Source organism: Trypanosoma equiperdum, assembly GCF_001457755.1.
Source record: "Trypanosoma equiperdum strain OVI genome assembly, contig: ctg_550, whole genome shotgun sequence".
NCBI classification, from domain to species: Eukaryota; Euglenozoa; class Kinetoplastea; order Trypanosomatida; family Trypanosomatidae; genus Trypanosoma; species Trypanosoma equiperdum.
This window is the reverse complement of record NW_027124477.1, coordinates 1,760-12,866: the sequence shown is the minus strand read 5'-3', so window position 1 is coordinate 12,866 and position 11,107 is coordinate 1,760. Positions and strand designations below refer to the sequence as shown.

The following is an 11,107-nucleotide window of genomic DNA, read 5'->3' as shown; positions in this document are numbered from 1 at the left end:
GGGGGGGGGGGGGAAAAAAGGAACGCCCAAACGGGATTCTCTGTGACGTTCATTTTCTACCTTTTTATTTGTCAACTTCCCTCCACGCCATTTGTCTTCTCCCCTGCCAAACTTGTCCCTTTCATATGATATGGCATCGGTTACTGTACTCAATTATTCCTTCATTTATTTATCATTATATCGTACTGATGGGGTTTTGGCAACCATTTCAGACCTCTCCTCTGTTTTTAATTCCCCTCTTCCACTTTACCTCGTGCTTTTCCTTTTCTTTATTGTTTGATGTAACGGCAAAAGGAGGTTGGTGGTGAGTGGTGGGGAATTGGGAGTAGTGGTTAGAGTGGTGTTGATAATGGTAATGATGAACAATAAATGAGAGCGAAAGCGCAACGGTACGACCAGACAGAAGGAAAGGGAGCGAAGTGAAGTGAAGTGAAGCCCGTGGGGTAATCGCTGTTTTTTCTTTTATCCCTCTTATTTTCTTTTGTTTCACCATGAAATGATTCCCCTCGTCATTCTTCCTTTCAAAGTGTTGAGTACCAGTGCCACGAGCAGAGGAGTGAATCCGGAGATGAATGAAGGAAAAAAAAAGGAAGGGGCGCCAGGAGAAAAGGAAGAAAATGAGTGACGTGTTGCGCCGCCAATGCGAGGGCATCGTGTAGTGCATAATGGAAAGGAAAGAATGAAATGGGCGAAAGGAACAAAAGAAGATGAAAGGAAGGAAACAAACAAAAAAAAGGAATGAGGGCTATTTACCTCCTTATATTCGTTTGTGTGTGTGTGGACGTGCATTTGTGTGAACGGTCCTTTGTGGGGTTTGGGGAGAGGGCGAGGATGCTGCCTCTATTATTATTATTATTATTATTAATACAATAAGTGTGCTGAAGGAGTCGGAGAGAAAGAAAAAAAAGGTGAAGGAAATGGTATGAGGAAAGGAACATTAAGGTGCTTCTGAAGGAACTAAAAGAAAAGCAAACAAAAAAAAATAAAAGTAAAACGGTGAAATAACAAAAAAAGTCAAGAGGAGTAACGAGAGGGAAAAAAAAAGGAAAATGGGGATTGGGTGGGAGGTTGGCTAAGAAGTGCGATCTGCTCCCTCCCTCTTTCCAATTCACCATAAAATAACAAAAAGAGTAAAAGGAAGGAGAAATCGTCGCAGCGGTTATTCCAAAAAAAAACTAAACACAATATGAAAAAAAAAAGAAAATGTTTTTATCGCGGTTGCTGCTTCTGCGGAAAGAACTTGGGGTTCTGCAATAGTCACTACAAACTCCATCTGTCTTTTCCCTTATTTCTCTTTTTTTTCACACTTACGCTGCTCTTGTGTGCGGTCTTTGCTTATATATATATATATATATATATAATTTACGCAACAAAATTAGTTGATTTGCGGTACTGTCGGTAGAGGGAGGGGAAGTACAGCAGCGTAGGAAGTGGAATAATATGAATCGCCACAGGAAGTTTTACAATGAACTGGATGACTACATGGATGACGACTACTACGAAGAAGAAGATTACTACTATGAGGAGGGGGAGGGTTATTATGGAGGTGAGGAAGCGCAGCAACCCGCTGGTGTCAGCAGAACGGATAATTTGGAGGGTCAAAAACCAGAGGAGTCGGATATTCACCGTTTAGATAAGCAAGACGTTGATTATGAGTTGCTCCAAACGCTTTTACCGGGCTTCTATGAGCAGTTGTTGACAACTAACGGTACGTGCAGGTGTGATACGCCGCGTGCCGTCGAGGCGTTGCGCGCGTGTAATTACGACGTGTGCCAGGCAGTAAGTGCAGTGACTTCAACTGTTGTGCGCCCTGCCGTATCAACTCCAATTCCTGGTAAAGGTCGGTCGCTAAAGGTGGGATCAACTGCAAAGCGAGAAACCAGTATGACGGCTTCCACCAAGGAACAGATCGGAGCAGCAGTTGATTTTTCCCCCTCCTCAGCGCAGCTGCAGCAACAACGGCAGCAGCAGCAACAACAACATAAAGGTAAGAAGGACATGGTCAAGGAAATAGCTCCTGACCCAAGCAAACTGGATTGCACATTTATCGTCGCTGGTCATGTTGATGCAGGCAAGAGCACAACCATCGGGCATTTGTTGTTGATGCTGGGGAAGGTCACACAGTCAGAGGTGGACCGTAACGAGAAGAACGCTCGCCAAATGAAGAAGGAGTCGTTTAAATTTGCCTGGTTACTCGATCAATCGGAGGAGGAACGTCGACGTGGCGTAACAATCGACGCGGGGTCGTACTGCTTTGAGACGGAGCATCGTCGCATCCACGTTCTAGATGCGCCCGGTCACAAGGATTATGTCCTTAATATGATGAGCAGTGCAGCACAGGCTGATGCAGCACTTCTCGTTGTGACTGCAGGCACCTCCGAGTTTGAGGTGGGACTTGCTCATGGGACGAAAGAGCATCTTGTGATACTGAAGATGCTGGGCGTGGGGCACATAGTTGTAGCTGTGAACAAAATGGATTCGGTTGGTTACAGCCAAGAGCGCTATGATTTCGTTGTTCGCGAGCTCAAATACCTGTTGAAGCAGGTTCACTTCAAGGAAGATGCGGTCGCTGGCTTCTGCCCAGTTAGTGGTATTCAGGGAACAAACATCAACGTCGTTGATGTGGGGCTGACACCTTGGTATAAAGGGCCGTCGTTGGTGGTGCTGCTTGATCAATGTCCGCTAGAAAGTAGGATGATGGGCACTCTGCTACGACTGAGTGTGCAGGACGTACAAGATTCGAGGATCTTTTGCAAGGTGGAATGCGGAAATGTGCAGAAAGGGGAGAAGTTGCTGTTCGTTCCGGCAGATGTGAAGGTGCAAGTTCGATCCATAGAAAAACCTACAATGGGTGGGCTCGTCCCCGCCGCTTTTGCGGGCGACACAATTGTGATTGACACCGCCTCTTCTCTTGTGGGTCTTGGACCGGGATGTGTGGGATGCAAAGCCGGTAGTGGTGACGCAACACGCTGCTCAACAGATTTCAAGGCGCGCATACAAACATACACCACACTACAGAAGTCCATCTTGCCCGGTGCCCGTTTTACGATGGTGTGCCACGCATTAACGGTGCAACTCCAAGTTCTGGTCCTTGTTTCCAAAATGGACCGCTGTGGAAACTGGTCATCTGGCATGGTGAAGTGCATTCCCAAGTCAACACAGGCGATTATCGTATTTAGGGCCGAGCGGAAGGTTGCTTTGGAACCCGCGGAAGTGTGTCGTTCTTTGGGTCGTTTCGTGCTGCAGCAGGATGGTGAAACTGTGGCTGGTGGACTGGTGGAGTCGATCATGCTTTGAGCCGACCACCACGTTGGCAGAGATTGCGCTTGGGAAATCCCTTTGCAACCGTCGTCCACGTTAACTCCGCTAGGGATGCAGAGGCAAGGGGTTAGACGAGGTGCAGCAGTGCATAATATATAATTGTGTGCGTCTGTTTGTGCGGGGTAGCGGTGTCTCCGGGCGGTCGGGACCTATTTGTGCACCTGCCTGCAGTCACCCTGCTTGACATCGCGCAGATGGCGTACTGTTCTGTTGTTAGTATATTGCGAGGGGACTATATTGCCACTAAGGCCACCTCCATTTACAGCGGTTAATACCACGGACTTTCTAATTTGAGGTCCCTTTTTTTTTTAAAAAAAAAGAATTACTTATTTTTGCCTGATCCATCACCTCACTCACCGTCCCCTGTTGTTGCGTTTCTTGATTCATGCTTATAATCTCTTTTCCTTCCATTTTTGCACTCTTTTTGTGATTTCATGCTGATTTTTCTTATATTCCTCATATACTTCACGCTCCCAATGCGTTTTTCGCACGCTTTTCAATATTATACTCTTGTAAGCGGGTGGGTCTAATTTTCTCTTTAACTTGTTTAGTAAAGGATTTCGACGGCGGTTGCCGGTTTGCCTGACTCGAGTGCTCTGCAGCACAAAAGGTAAATAAGAAAACATCTTTATACATTTAAATATTCGGTTATATATTGCATCCGTTCACTATTTTGCCACTCGTGCACTTACAGACTGCAAAGGGCGGTATTTGGTGACGAAGCAAAACCGTGGGAGGGGAGGGATATATTAAGTGAATTTGATCACTGGGTAAAACAAGGAGGAAACAGTAAGTAGAGAGGAAAATAGGGAGAGCAAAGTAAAGGCAAGGCAATTGGAACGTATTGGGATAACCCGTAAGCAGGGGTGGGAAGAAGGCGGGTTGTTCACAACACCATCAGCCAAACATTATATATATATATATATATCCAAAAATACATATATACATATACATTTATCTGGAAGGCTGACGACGTCAAGCAATGAACCTCTTTGGGCTTCGTTCCAATAGTGTTAACGGTAACACCGGGGCAGACTATGACCTTATGCCCGAGCCGATTGCTCACGCGGATTACATTCCCCTGCGCCTTAACCCCAAAGAGCGCAAGGTGCAGCGACTCATGCGGGGCATTGTCATGGCTTCCCATTACACGGATAAGGTTGACAACGAATCTACTCTGAAAGGTAACAAGAGGGACAGCGTTATCGTCAAGGAAGTTACGAGCGCACTCAGTGGTCTTATTGTTGGTTTGGATGTTGAGAAGGGAGGGGCCCTTTATAGAGACAAGGATTTCACACCGTTCGCAAGAGATATTCAGTCCGCCGTGGAAACATATCGTCGATACAAAATGATGAATCCAGATCTCATTAGAACAGACTACGTCAAGTTCTTGTATATGATTCAGGATGCAGTGCAGAACCAGAATGTGAAGGAGGCGCTGGGTTTCCCAGTTGCAGAGAGAATCATCACTGTCGGGCGTTACTGCAGTTACTTGGGTGTGGAGGATATGCTGCAGGACAAACGTCTGCCGCTGTGCATTACACCGGTACCTTTCATGGAAAAGAGAAGCAAACTCAACGAGGCGCTGCGCCGGAAGGATGTAACCGTCAGCTCTGTCGTAAAGGAATATAGTAGGAAATCCGGGAGATCGCAGGACGAGGTGGAGATAGCCATCCGGAGTCTCAATGACGCTAACCAGTTCGCAAATGAAAATGTAGAAAGCACCAATGAGTTACTGAATCTTTTGCTCCAGCACTTTTCACCGAACAATGTGACAGAAGCTACAGATTTGAATATTGTAGAAGGGGAAGGCGGAAGTCGGCTCACTCACAACCATAGACGTCAATATTTCTTTGTATTACAGAGCCTCTCTCTCTGGAAAAACATTTGCCGCCGCATGTTTTCATTGTGGACAATTGCGGAGGAAGACATGTTAAACCCAAATGAACCTTATGAGTTTCGCTCCACCGGCCAGGGTTATCAGCGCGTGCAAAAAGCGCCAAATCTGTACAATGCAATTCACGAAGTTGTGCAGGAAACGAAGAAAGAGCTAGGTGAATGGGTGGGCTCCGAGCGCATCCACTTGGGTGATGACCAGGTGCCGAATGCCTTTCACTTTATTGACAAATATGGTCAGGTGTCTCGAATAATTATACCCATCCTTCGAACTGTTAGTCATATAGACAAACTGGAGGAGAGCCCCGAGCACAAGGCGTACGTAAAAGAGATTTGGGGTAGCCCAACTGGAGCTAAACTGGCTATTCTTCGTGATTTCTTTCGACACGGTTTTGATGGCAGTGGAGGTGATAACATGGATGACGCAGGAAGCTGCGTTGATGGCCGATTAACAAGCGCGTGGAATTGGTGCAACAGCATCCGCTTCAAACCGTTCTACCCACTTTTTTTGTTGGCTGGCTTTAGCTCCTTCGACGGTGACCTCAGTCTATGAGGTATTAGTAAAGGGGAATTGTAGCGCACGGTATCTGTGTGCGGGTGGTTGTGGGTTGTCGGTAACTAATACCTCTTGCTGTTGGCCTTTTGTTTGTTGTTTTAATTCCTTTCAATGTGTATGTACGTGCCATTGATACCACCCTCCCGAAAGCAATAAATTAAAGGGAAGGGATTGTGAATTATGGAATGTCAAATATATATATATATATATATATGAATGATTACGGGTTTACCCTTGCTTCGCTTCTTTCTTTGGTTTTATCGTTTGGTGCGGTTGTCAGACTCGTCATTTAAAAAGAGAACGAGAATGCAAACGGCGAACACCAGCTGATGGGGAGGTGAATCCGAAGCGAAAAAAAATACGGCAGCGGAAGTGTACCGAATGGTGTGCGTGTAAGGGGAGGAGAAGGGAAGTAGTCTCCAATGTTTGACAATTTGGGTTCTGGTGCCATGGTGGGACTGTTGGTTTTCCACACGACCCTACACAAGGTCTGGAGCGATGCTTCATGCAACACATTAGTGGCACTGTATCCCTCTCCACTCTCCCATTGTGACGAACATACACACCGAACGACGTAGAGGCCGCGGTAATGTCAGTTGACGCTTAACAGAGTTATTTTGGTATTTAAAATGTTTTATCTGCTTGTGGAAAGGCTGTTTAATTAAAGTCCTCCAAAAAGAACAGTAAGGTTCCATTTCCCCCTACCCCTGTTTCTCCTCTTCCCTTCTTGTTGGGCACATGGGATGGCAGCCAGTAAAGAAGAGCGTGTCGTTATTGAAGTACCTACACTCTCTCCTTTCTCCCTCGACACCTATTTTCCCCGCAACATCAGACCCCTGAGTGTCGGGCGCGATGCCACCTAAGGTCCCCAACCTTAAGTTTAAGCCACGGCATATTGTCCGAGCTAAGGAAGAACCCGACGTGTCGGAATCCCCCACAGCTTTAGACAACCTGAGTTTTGTGCAGCTGGAGCGCTTGCGACTTCAACAGGAGGCTGCACTTCAGCAGGAGCAGAAGGAACGAGAACAGCAACTGTATTCCGCACAACAACATGTCGCAAACGGTGTGTCCTCTGCACCCTCAGGAGCACTTCACAACGCAGGTGCTGCAACCCCCGGTGGCAGTGAGCGTTTGCGAGGATTCGGTCGTGTGGCCGTTGCAGCAGCTGCCGTCAGGGCACTCACGCGTGACTTCTCAAATTTGCCCCCCACGTCGGAGCACCTTCCGGAGAACACCATGTCTTCAGTACTTGAGATGGAGTCGGAGAACCCCGCAACAACCGTTTATCGTCCAACCCCACTGGACAGCAATGTTTCTGCAGAGCCGAAGCATGAGGCGGAGTTTTCTGTCGAGGGTGATGTGAAGGTGCCGGTGGCGGAGACGGGGAATGATGGCATTGCCTTCCTAAAAGGATATGAAAAGGAATTGAAGAGCAGCCGACAGGACAACTTGCGCTTCGATCGTGATGTTCTTCATGCTTCTGCCAATGCTCTTGACGTTGAGGCGGACGTTGGGCGCCGCAATGTGGGTGAACTTGTGTGGTTTCAGTTACCCCGATTCCAGGCGGACCCACCCTTTCGGCTCTCTAACCTTCCTCCTGGAAAGGTGGGAGAAATTAAAGTGTATAAAAGCGGGCGTATGATCATGGAGATTGGCGGTGTTTGTTACGATGTAGCAGTGGAGGGCTACTCAGCCGTAGGCACCGAGGCGTGTAATGTCGTGTCGGCCGTTACGCCAGCCCAACAGCCTACGGATATGGCGAGGTGCTACCAACTGGGACTACTTTCAAAGAAGCTTGTATGCACTCCCAGCATCAACGTCGACGCGCACTGAAGGGTCATGGTTTGTGCAGGACGAAAGCGTGCCGGCAGTTGCGTGGGTGTACGGTTGCCGTTATGTAACATCAGCTGCTGGTGGGTGGTGTGTCACACGACGGTAGGCGTCTGTTGGGATGTGAGACTTCGTAGCAGTGCGTGAGCGCTGGTGACGCTTGGTCGTGGAATAGGGAAAGTTACCCACGGCGGGTTTCCCAAACTGGTATTGCGCTTGTCTGTTTGTCCAAGTTCACACTGTTATTTCTCCGGTTCAGTTTTTATGTAGCTTTCCCCAAGTTGAGGACTGTGCGTTCCATCCAAACGAAATAATATGAACAATAATAATAATAATAATGATTGTTATTATTAGCGTTTTATGCCTTTCTTTTCCTTGGATAGACTGTTCATAGTCATGCGTCGGGAGCAGTTAGGTAGGAATCATGCCGAAAAGAATCAACAGAAAGAGTTCTGGATCTTTGCCTTTCGTGACCGTTTAGCAGGTTTGCAGGCGTTCTCAAATTGCGTTGAGGTTGCCGACATCTATGGTAACGGTGACAATAAGCTGATTGTGGCGGACGCCTCCAAAACTTTGAAGATATATGACGGTACATCTCTTTCGGAAGAGATTCGGCTCTCAGCGGTTCCCTCTGCGATTACTGTGGTTTTTGCTGAAGCTGGTGATGATCAACACCTTCCTGTCATTGCAGTTTCCTGCGGACCAGACGTTTTCATGTACCGTAAGATGAAGCCGCTGTACCGCTTTACCGTACCGTGTGTAGAACTGGATGAGGTCGATGTTTCCGTGTGGGAGCAACTTCGCAATGGTAATATTTCTGCAGCAGAAGCGTGCACGAGGTTGAAGGAGCGGCGGATGGCGGGCGTGAAGCTGTCAACACGGTCAGCGGATCTCTTAGCACTGCAGGGGACGGAGGAGCGGGAACGTTTTGTGCAATACCATAAGACTAAGCCCCTTAGTGAGCAGGATGTAGTGACGTGCATAAGTTCCCTTTCGTTAGACCGTGTAGAGGATGGTGGCCGTAGCTGCCTTGTTATTGGTACAGAAACGCGTCATATATATGTACTGGCCGAGAAGTTTACGGGAGTTCATCACCGGGTGCGACTACCCGGTGTTCCAACGTGCATCGTGTCCCTTGGCTCGTTTCGTGTTGACTACCGCATCGTTGTGGCCTGCCGCGATGGTTGTGTGTACACAGTGAAAAATGGTGAATTAGCGGATTATTCTATTCATTCTGATGGTGCTATCGTGCAAATTGCACTCTGTGAAAATCTCGTGGCAGTTGCGACAACACAAAACACGCTCTCGTATTATAAACTTAAGGGGAAGTGTGAGATGCGTGTCTTCCTTCCCTCTCCGATAACAGGCATCGCTACACTACTTGATTCTGCGTCAGGCAAAGCTCGCGGGGTCATTGTGGCGTTAAAGAGTGGTATGGTTCGGGTATACGTGGGTAAAACGTTGTTGCATGAGGCTCAAGTGTACGGAAGGGTAACAGCCATGAAGTTTGGACGATACGGGCGCGAAGATGCCGCACTTATACTTGTTATGCAAAACGGCACCCTTGTGGTGGAGATGTTACATAGAAACGCGTCCTTCGAATGCAAGCGAAATCAGGATTCTGGACCACCGGGAGAACAGGACGTTCCTATTCCTGTCCCCCCCCTTACAAATGTTTTTGTGGCACAAGCAGAGAGGGAACGTGCCTACAGCATTGACATGCACCGCTTGTTCCAGCGTGATTTAACTATGTTACGCCTAACAACAGCGAAGGCATATCTCTCTCTACTTTCAGATACTCACAAACCGGCGGTATCACCGAAGAAAACTGCCGCCCCTGCAGTACCCATGCTTGGCAATTCTGTTCGTATGATCACATCCGTTCAAGGCCTTGGCCCGGTATTTAGGATTAGGGCAAAGATTCAAAACATTAGCAAGGGGGTATTACGAGACTTGTCCCTTGTAGTAAGTTGTTCATGTACTACTTACAAAATATCAAACTCAATTTTGTGTGTGCCATTCCTTCTGCCATCCACAGTTTCAACATGTGAGGTGCTTGTGGAACGCCTTGATGACAACGCGATTGACGAGGGTATTTGCCTCTCTGTCACTTCTTCACACAGCCTCTCAACGCTCGCAGCGGTGGATGTGAGGTTGCCTGACGCTGGATTCATAGAAGACAATTCATAGAGGTGGACAACTGATCGAACGTTTACCACCTGCTCGACGAAAAAGAAAAGCTGCAGTTTGTAGTGCCGTTTCGTGGGGTAGTGTGTTGTTGCTTCGGAAAAAAAAAAGAAAGTGATTCCGTTGGTTGAAACTATTATCATATTGTGCATATCCTCCTCTCCGCACTTGCTTGCTAAATCCTTGTTGCGTTTACCGTGTCAGCCAATCATGTGGTGATTTTTGTTTCATGCCCCTGGAAGGAAAGAAAGGGTATGGAGCTCTAGCTCGAGCGGATGTAGAGTATTAATTTCGTTATTATTTTGTTATTTCCCCCACCTCTTTGTGTTATTATGAGATTGTGGTATCAAACTTCCCCTCTAGTTCTCAAGTTTTTTAATCATTAGCAACCACTGCTTCTGTTACAATTTACATCTCCCCACTTTTTCCTTCTTTTCCGTCACATTTTTTTCCTAAATTTTGAAATAATAATAATAATAATGTCAGAGGGGAAATGAGCGGAGCTGACGATGAGAGGCCGCAGCCTCAGGGAGGTGCTGACACGTTACGGACTCTTCAGGAAGAGGAGCATCGGGAACGTGAGTATATTAGAAAAGAGCTCTACAGTTCTCTATTAAACGGTGATAACGCCGAAAGTGGCGATGAGCCGTCAACAAAGGAGACTCTGCGCATGGCCAAGGAGGCACGTGAGGAACTTAATAGGGCTGCATTTCGTCCATTGAAGGATAAGGCAGCGGGTTTCCGTCTATTTGCACAAAATATGAGAATGCCGCATAACCAACGGGTTGCGTCTGTCTTTCTCTTGTTTTCGGTGCTCATGCTAACTGTTCCTATTTTAATCCTCCTCATCGGCATGCATATTGTTGCTCCCTTTGCGGATGTTGATCCGGGAACCTGCGGCGGTTTGATGGCGGTATTTTCTACTATAGTGATAATGACGGTATACGTTGTTTACTCTTTAAGGGAAGCGCCTCTTGCTAGTGAAGCCGAAGCTATTAATCCCGACAAGAAGCAGGACTGATTGCGACGCGGCAAAAGACTTTTATTGGAGGAAGGTGCGGAGTGTTGATTCTCATTGCACGATCAATGTCTCGTGTTTTTGTGCCTTCTCCCGTTTTTTTTTCTCTCCTCCTCCTCGCTTTTTTATCGCCTTCGGTAACAATTCGCTCGTTTAGGCATCTGAATTTTCTCCACGTGCGATACCGTGTTTGGTTGTTCTCGTGTCTGAGCGCAGTTATGCTGCATTTGCTCCATTGCGCGTGCTCGCCGCTGTTGGGTTTGTGCCCTCTTTTTCTCTTCATTGGAGGTTAGACAGTG

At 47.3% G+C, this 11,107-nt stretch overlaps 4 protein-coding genes and 3 pseudogenes across 7 annotated transcripts in view; 5 read left to right on the top strand and 2 right to left on the bottom strand.

Annotated features, from left to right (window-relative positions):
• The window catches only part of TEOVI_000244400:pseudogene, a 427-nt pseudogene extending 374 nt beyond the window's left edge, over positions 1–53 (bottom strand). Inside the window, exon 1 of the mRNA in view lies at positions 1–53. This exon is cut by the window's left edge and continues 19 nt beyond it. Within this exon, the coding sequence occupies positions 1–53 (53 nt within the window).
• Positions 54–208: 155 nt separating this feature from the next.
• Positions 209–789, bottom strand: TEOVI_000244300:pseudogene (annotated as a pseudogene). The gene is given in 2 exon segments: positions 209–583; positions 586–789. Coding segments are annotated over 2 exon segments (579 nt in total).
• A 651-nt stretch (positions 790–1,440) lies between these two features.
• On the top strand, positions 1,441–3,297 carry TEOVI_000244200 (elongation factor 1-alpha, putative; the record flags this gene model as incomplete). The annotated part of the gene is made up of 1 exon (XM_067225521.1): positions 1,441–3,297. One exon carries the CDS (start codon positions 1,441–1,443, stop codon positions 3,295–3,297), a length of 1,857 nt encoding a protein of 618 aa, XP_067081622.1.
• Positions 3,298–4,303: 1,006 nt separating this feature from the next.
• TEOVI_000244100 (Protein of unknown function (DUF2009), putative) lies at positions 4,304–5,770 on the top strand (the record flags this gene model as incomplete). Its single annotated transcript, XM_067225520.1, has 1 exon — positions 4,304–5,770. The coding sequence occupies one exon, from the start codon at positions 4,304–4,306 to the stop codon at positions 5,768–5,770; it is 1,467 nt and encodes a 488-aa protein (XP_067081621.1).
• An 855-nt stretch (positions 5,771–6,625) lies between these two features.
• On the top strand, positions 6,626–7,606 carry TEOVI_000244000 (RNA polymerase III RPC4, putative; the record flags this gene model as incomplete). Its single annotated transcript, XM_067225519.1, has 1 exon — positions 6,626–7,606. One exon carries the CDS (start codon positions 6,626–6,628, stop codon positions 7,604–7,606), a length of 981 nt encoding a protein of 326 aa, XP_067081620.1.
• Positions 7,607–7,957: 351 nt separating this feature from the next.
• Positions 7,958–9,793, top strand: TEOVI_000243900:pseudogene (annotated as a pseudogene). Its single transcript has one exon. A coding segment is annotated over exon 1 (1,836 nt).
• Positions 9,794–10,283: 490 nt separating this feature from the next.
• TEOVI_000243800 (uncharacterized protein) lies at positions 10,284–10,811 on the top strand (the record flags this gene model as incomplete). The annotated part of the gene is made up of 1 exon (XM_067225518.1): positions 10,284–10,811. One exon carries the CDS (start codon positions 10,284–10,286, stop codon positions 10,809–10,811), a length of 528 nt encoding a protein of 175 aa, XP_067081619.1.
• Between the last annotated feature and the right edge of the window lie 296 nt (positions 10,812–11,107).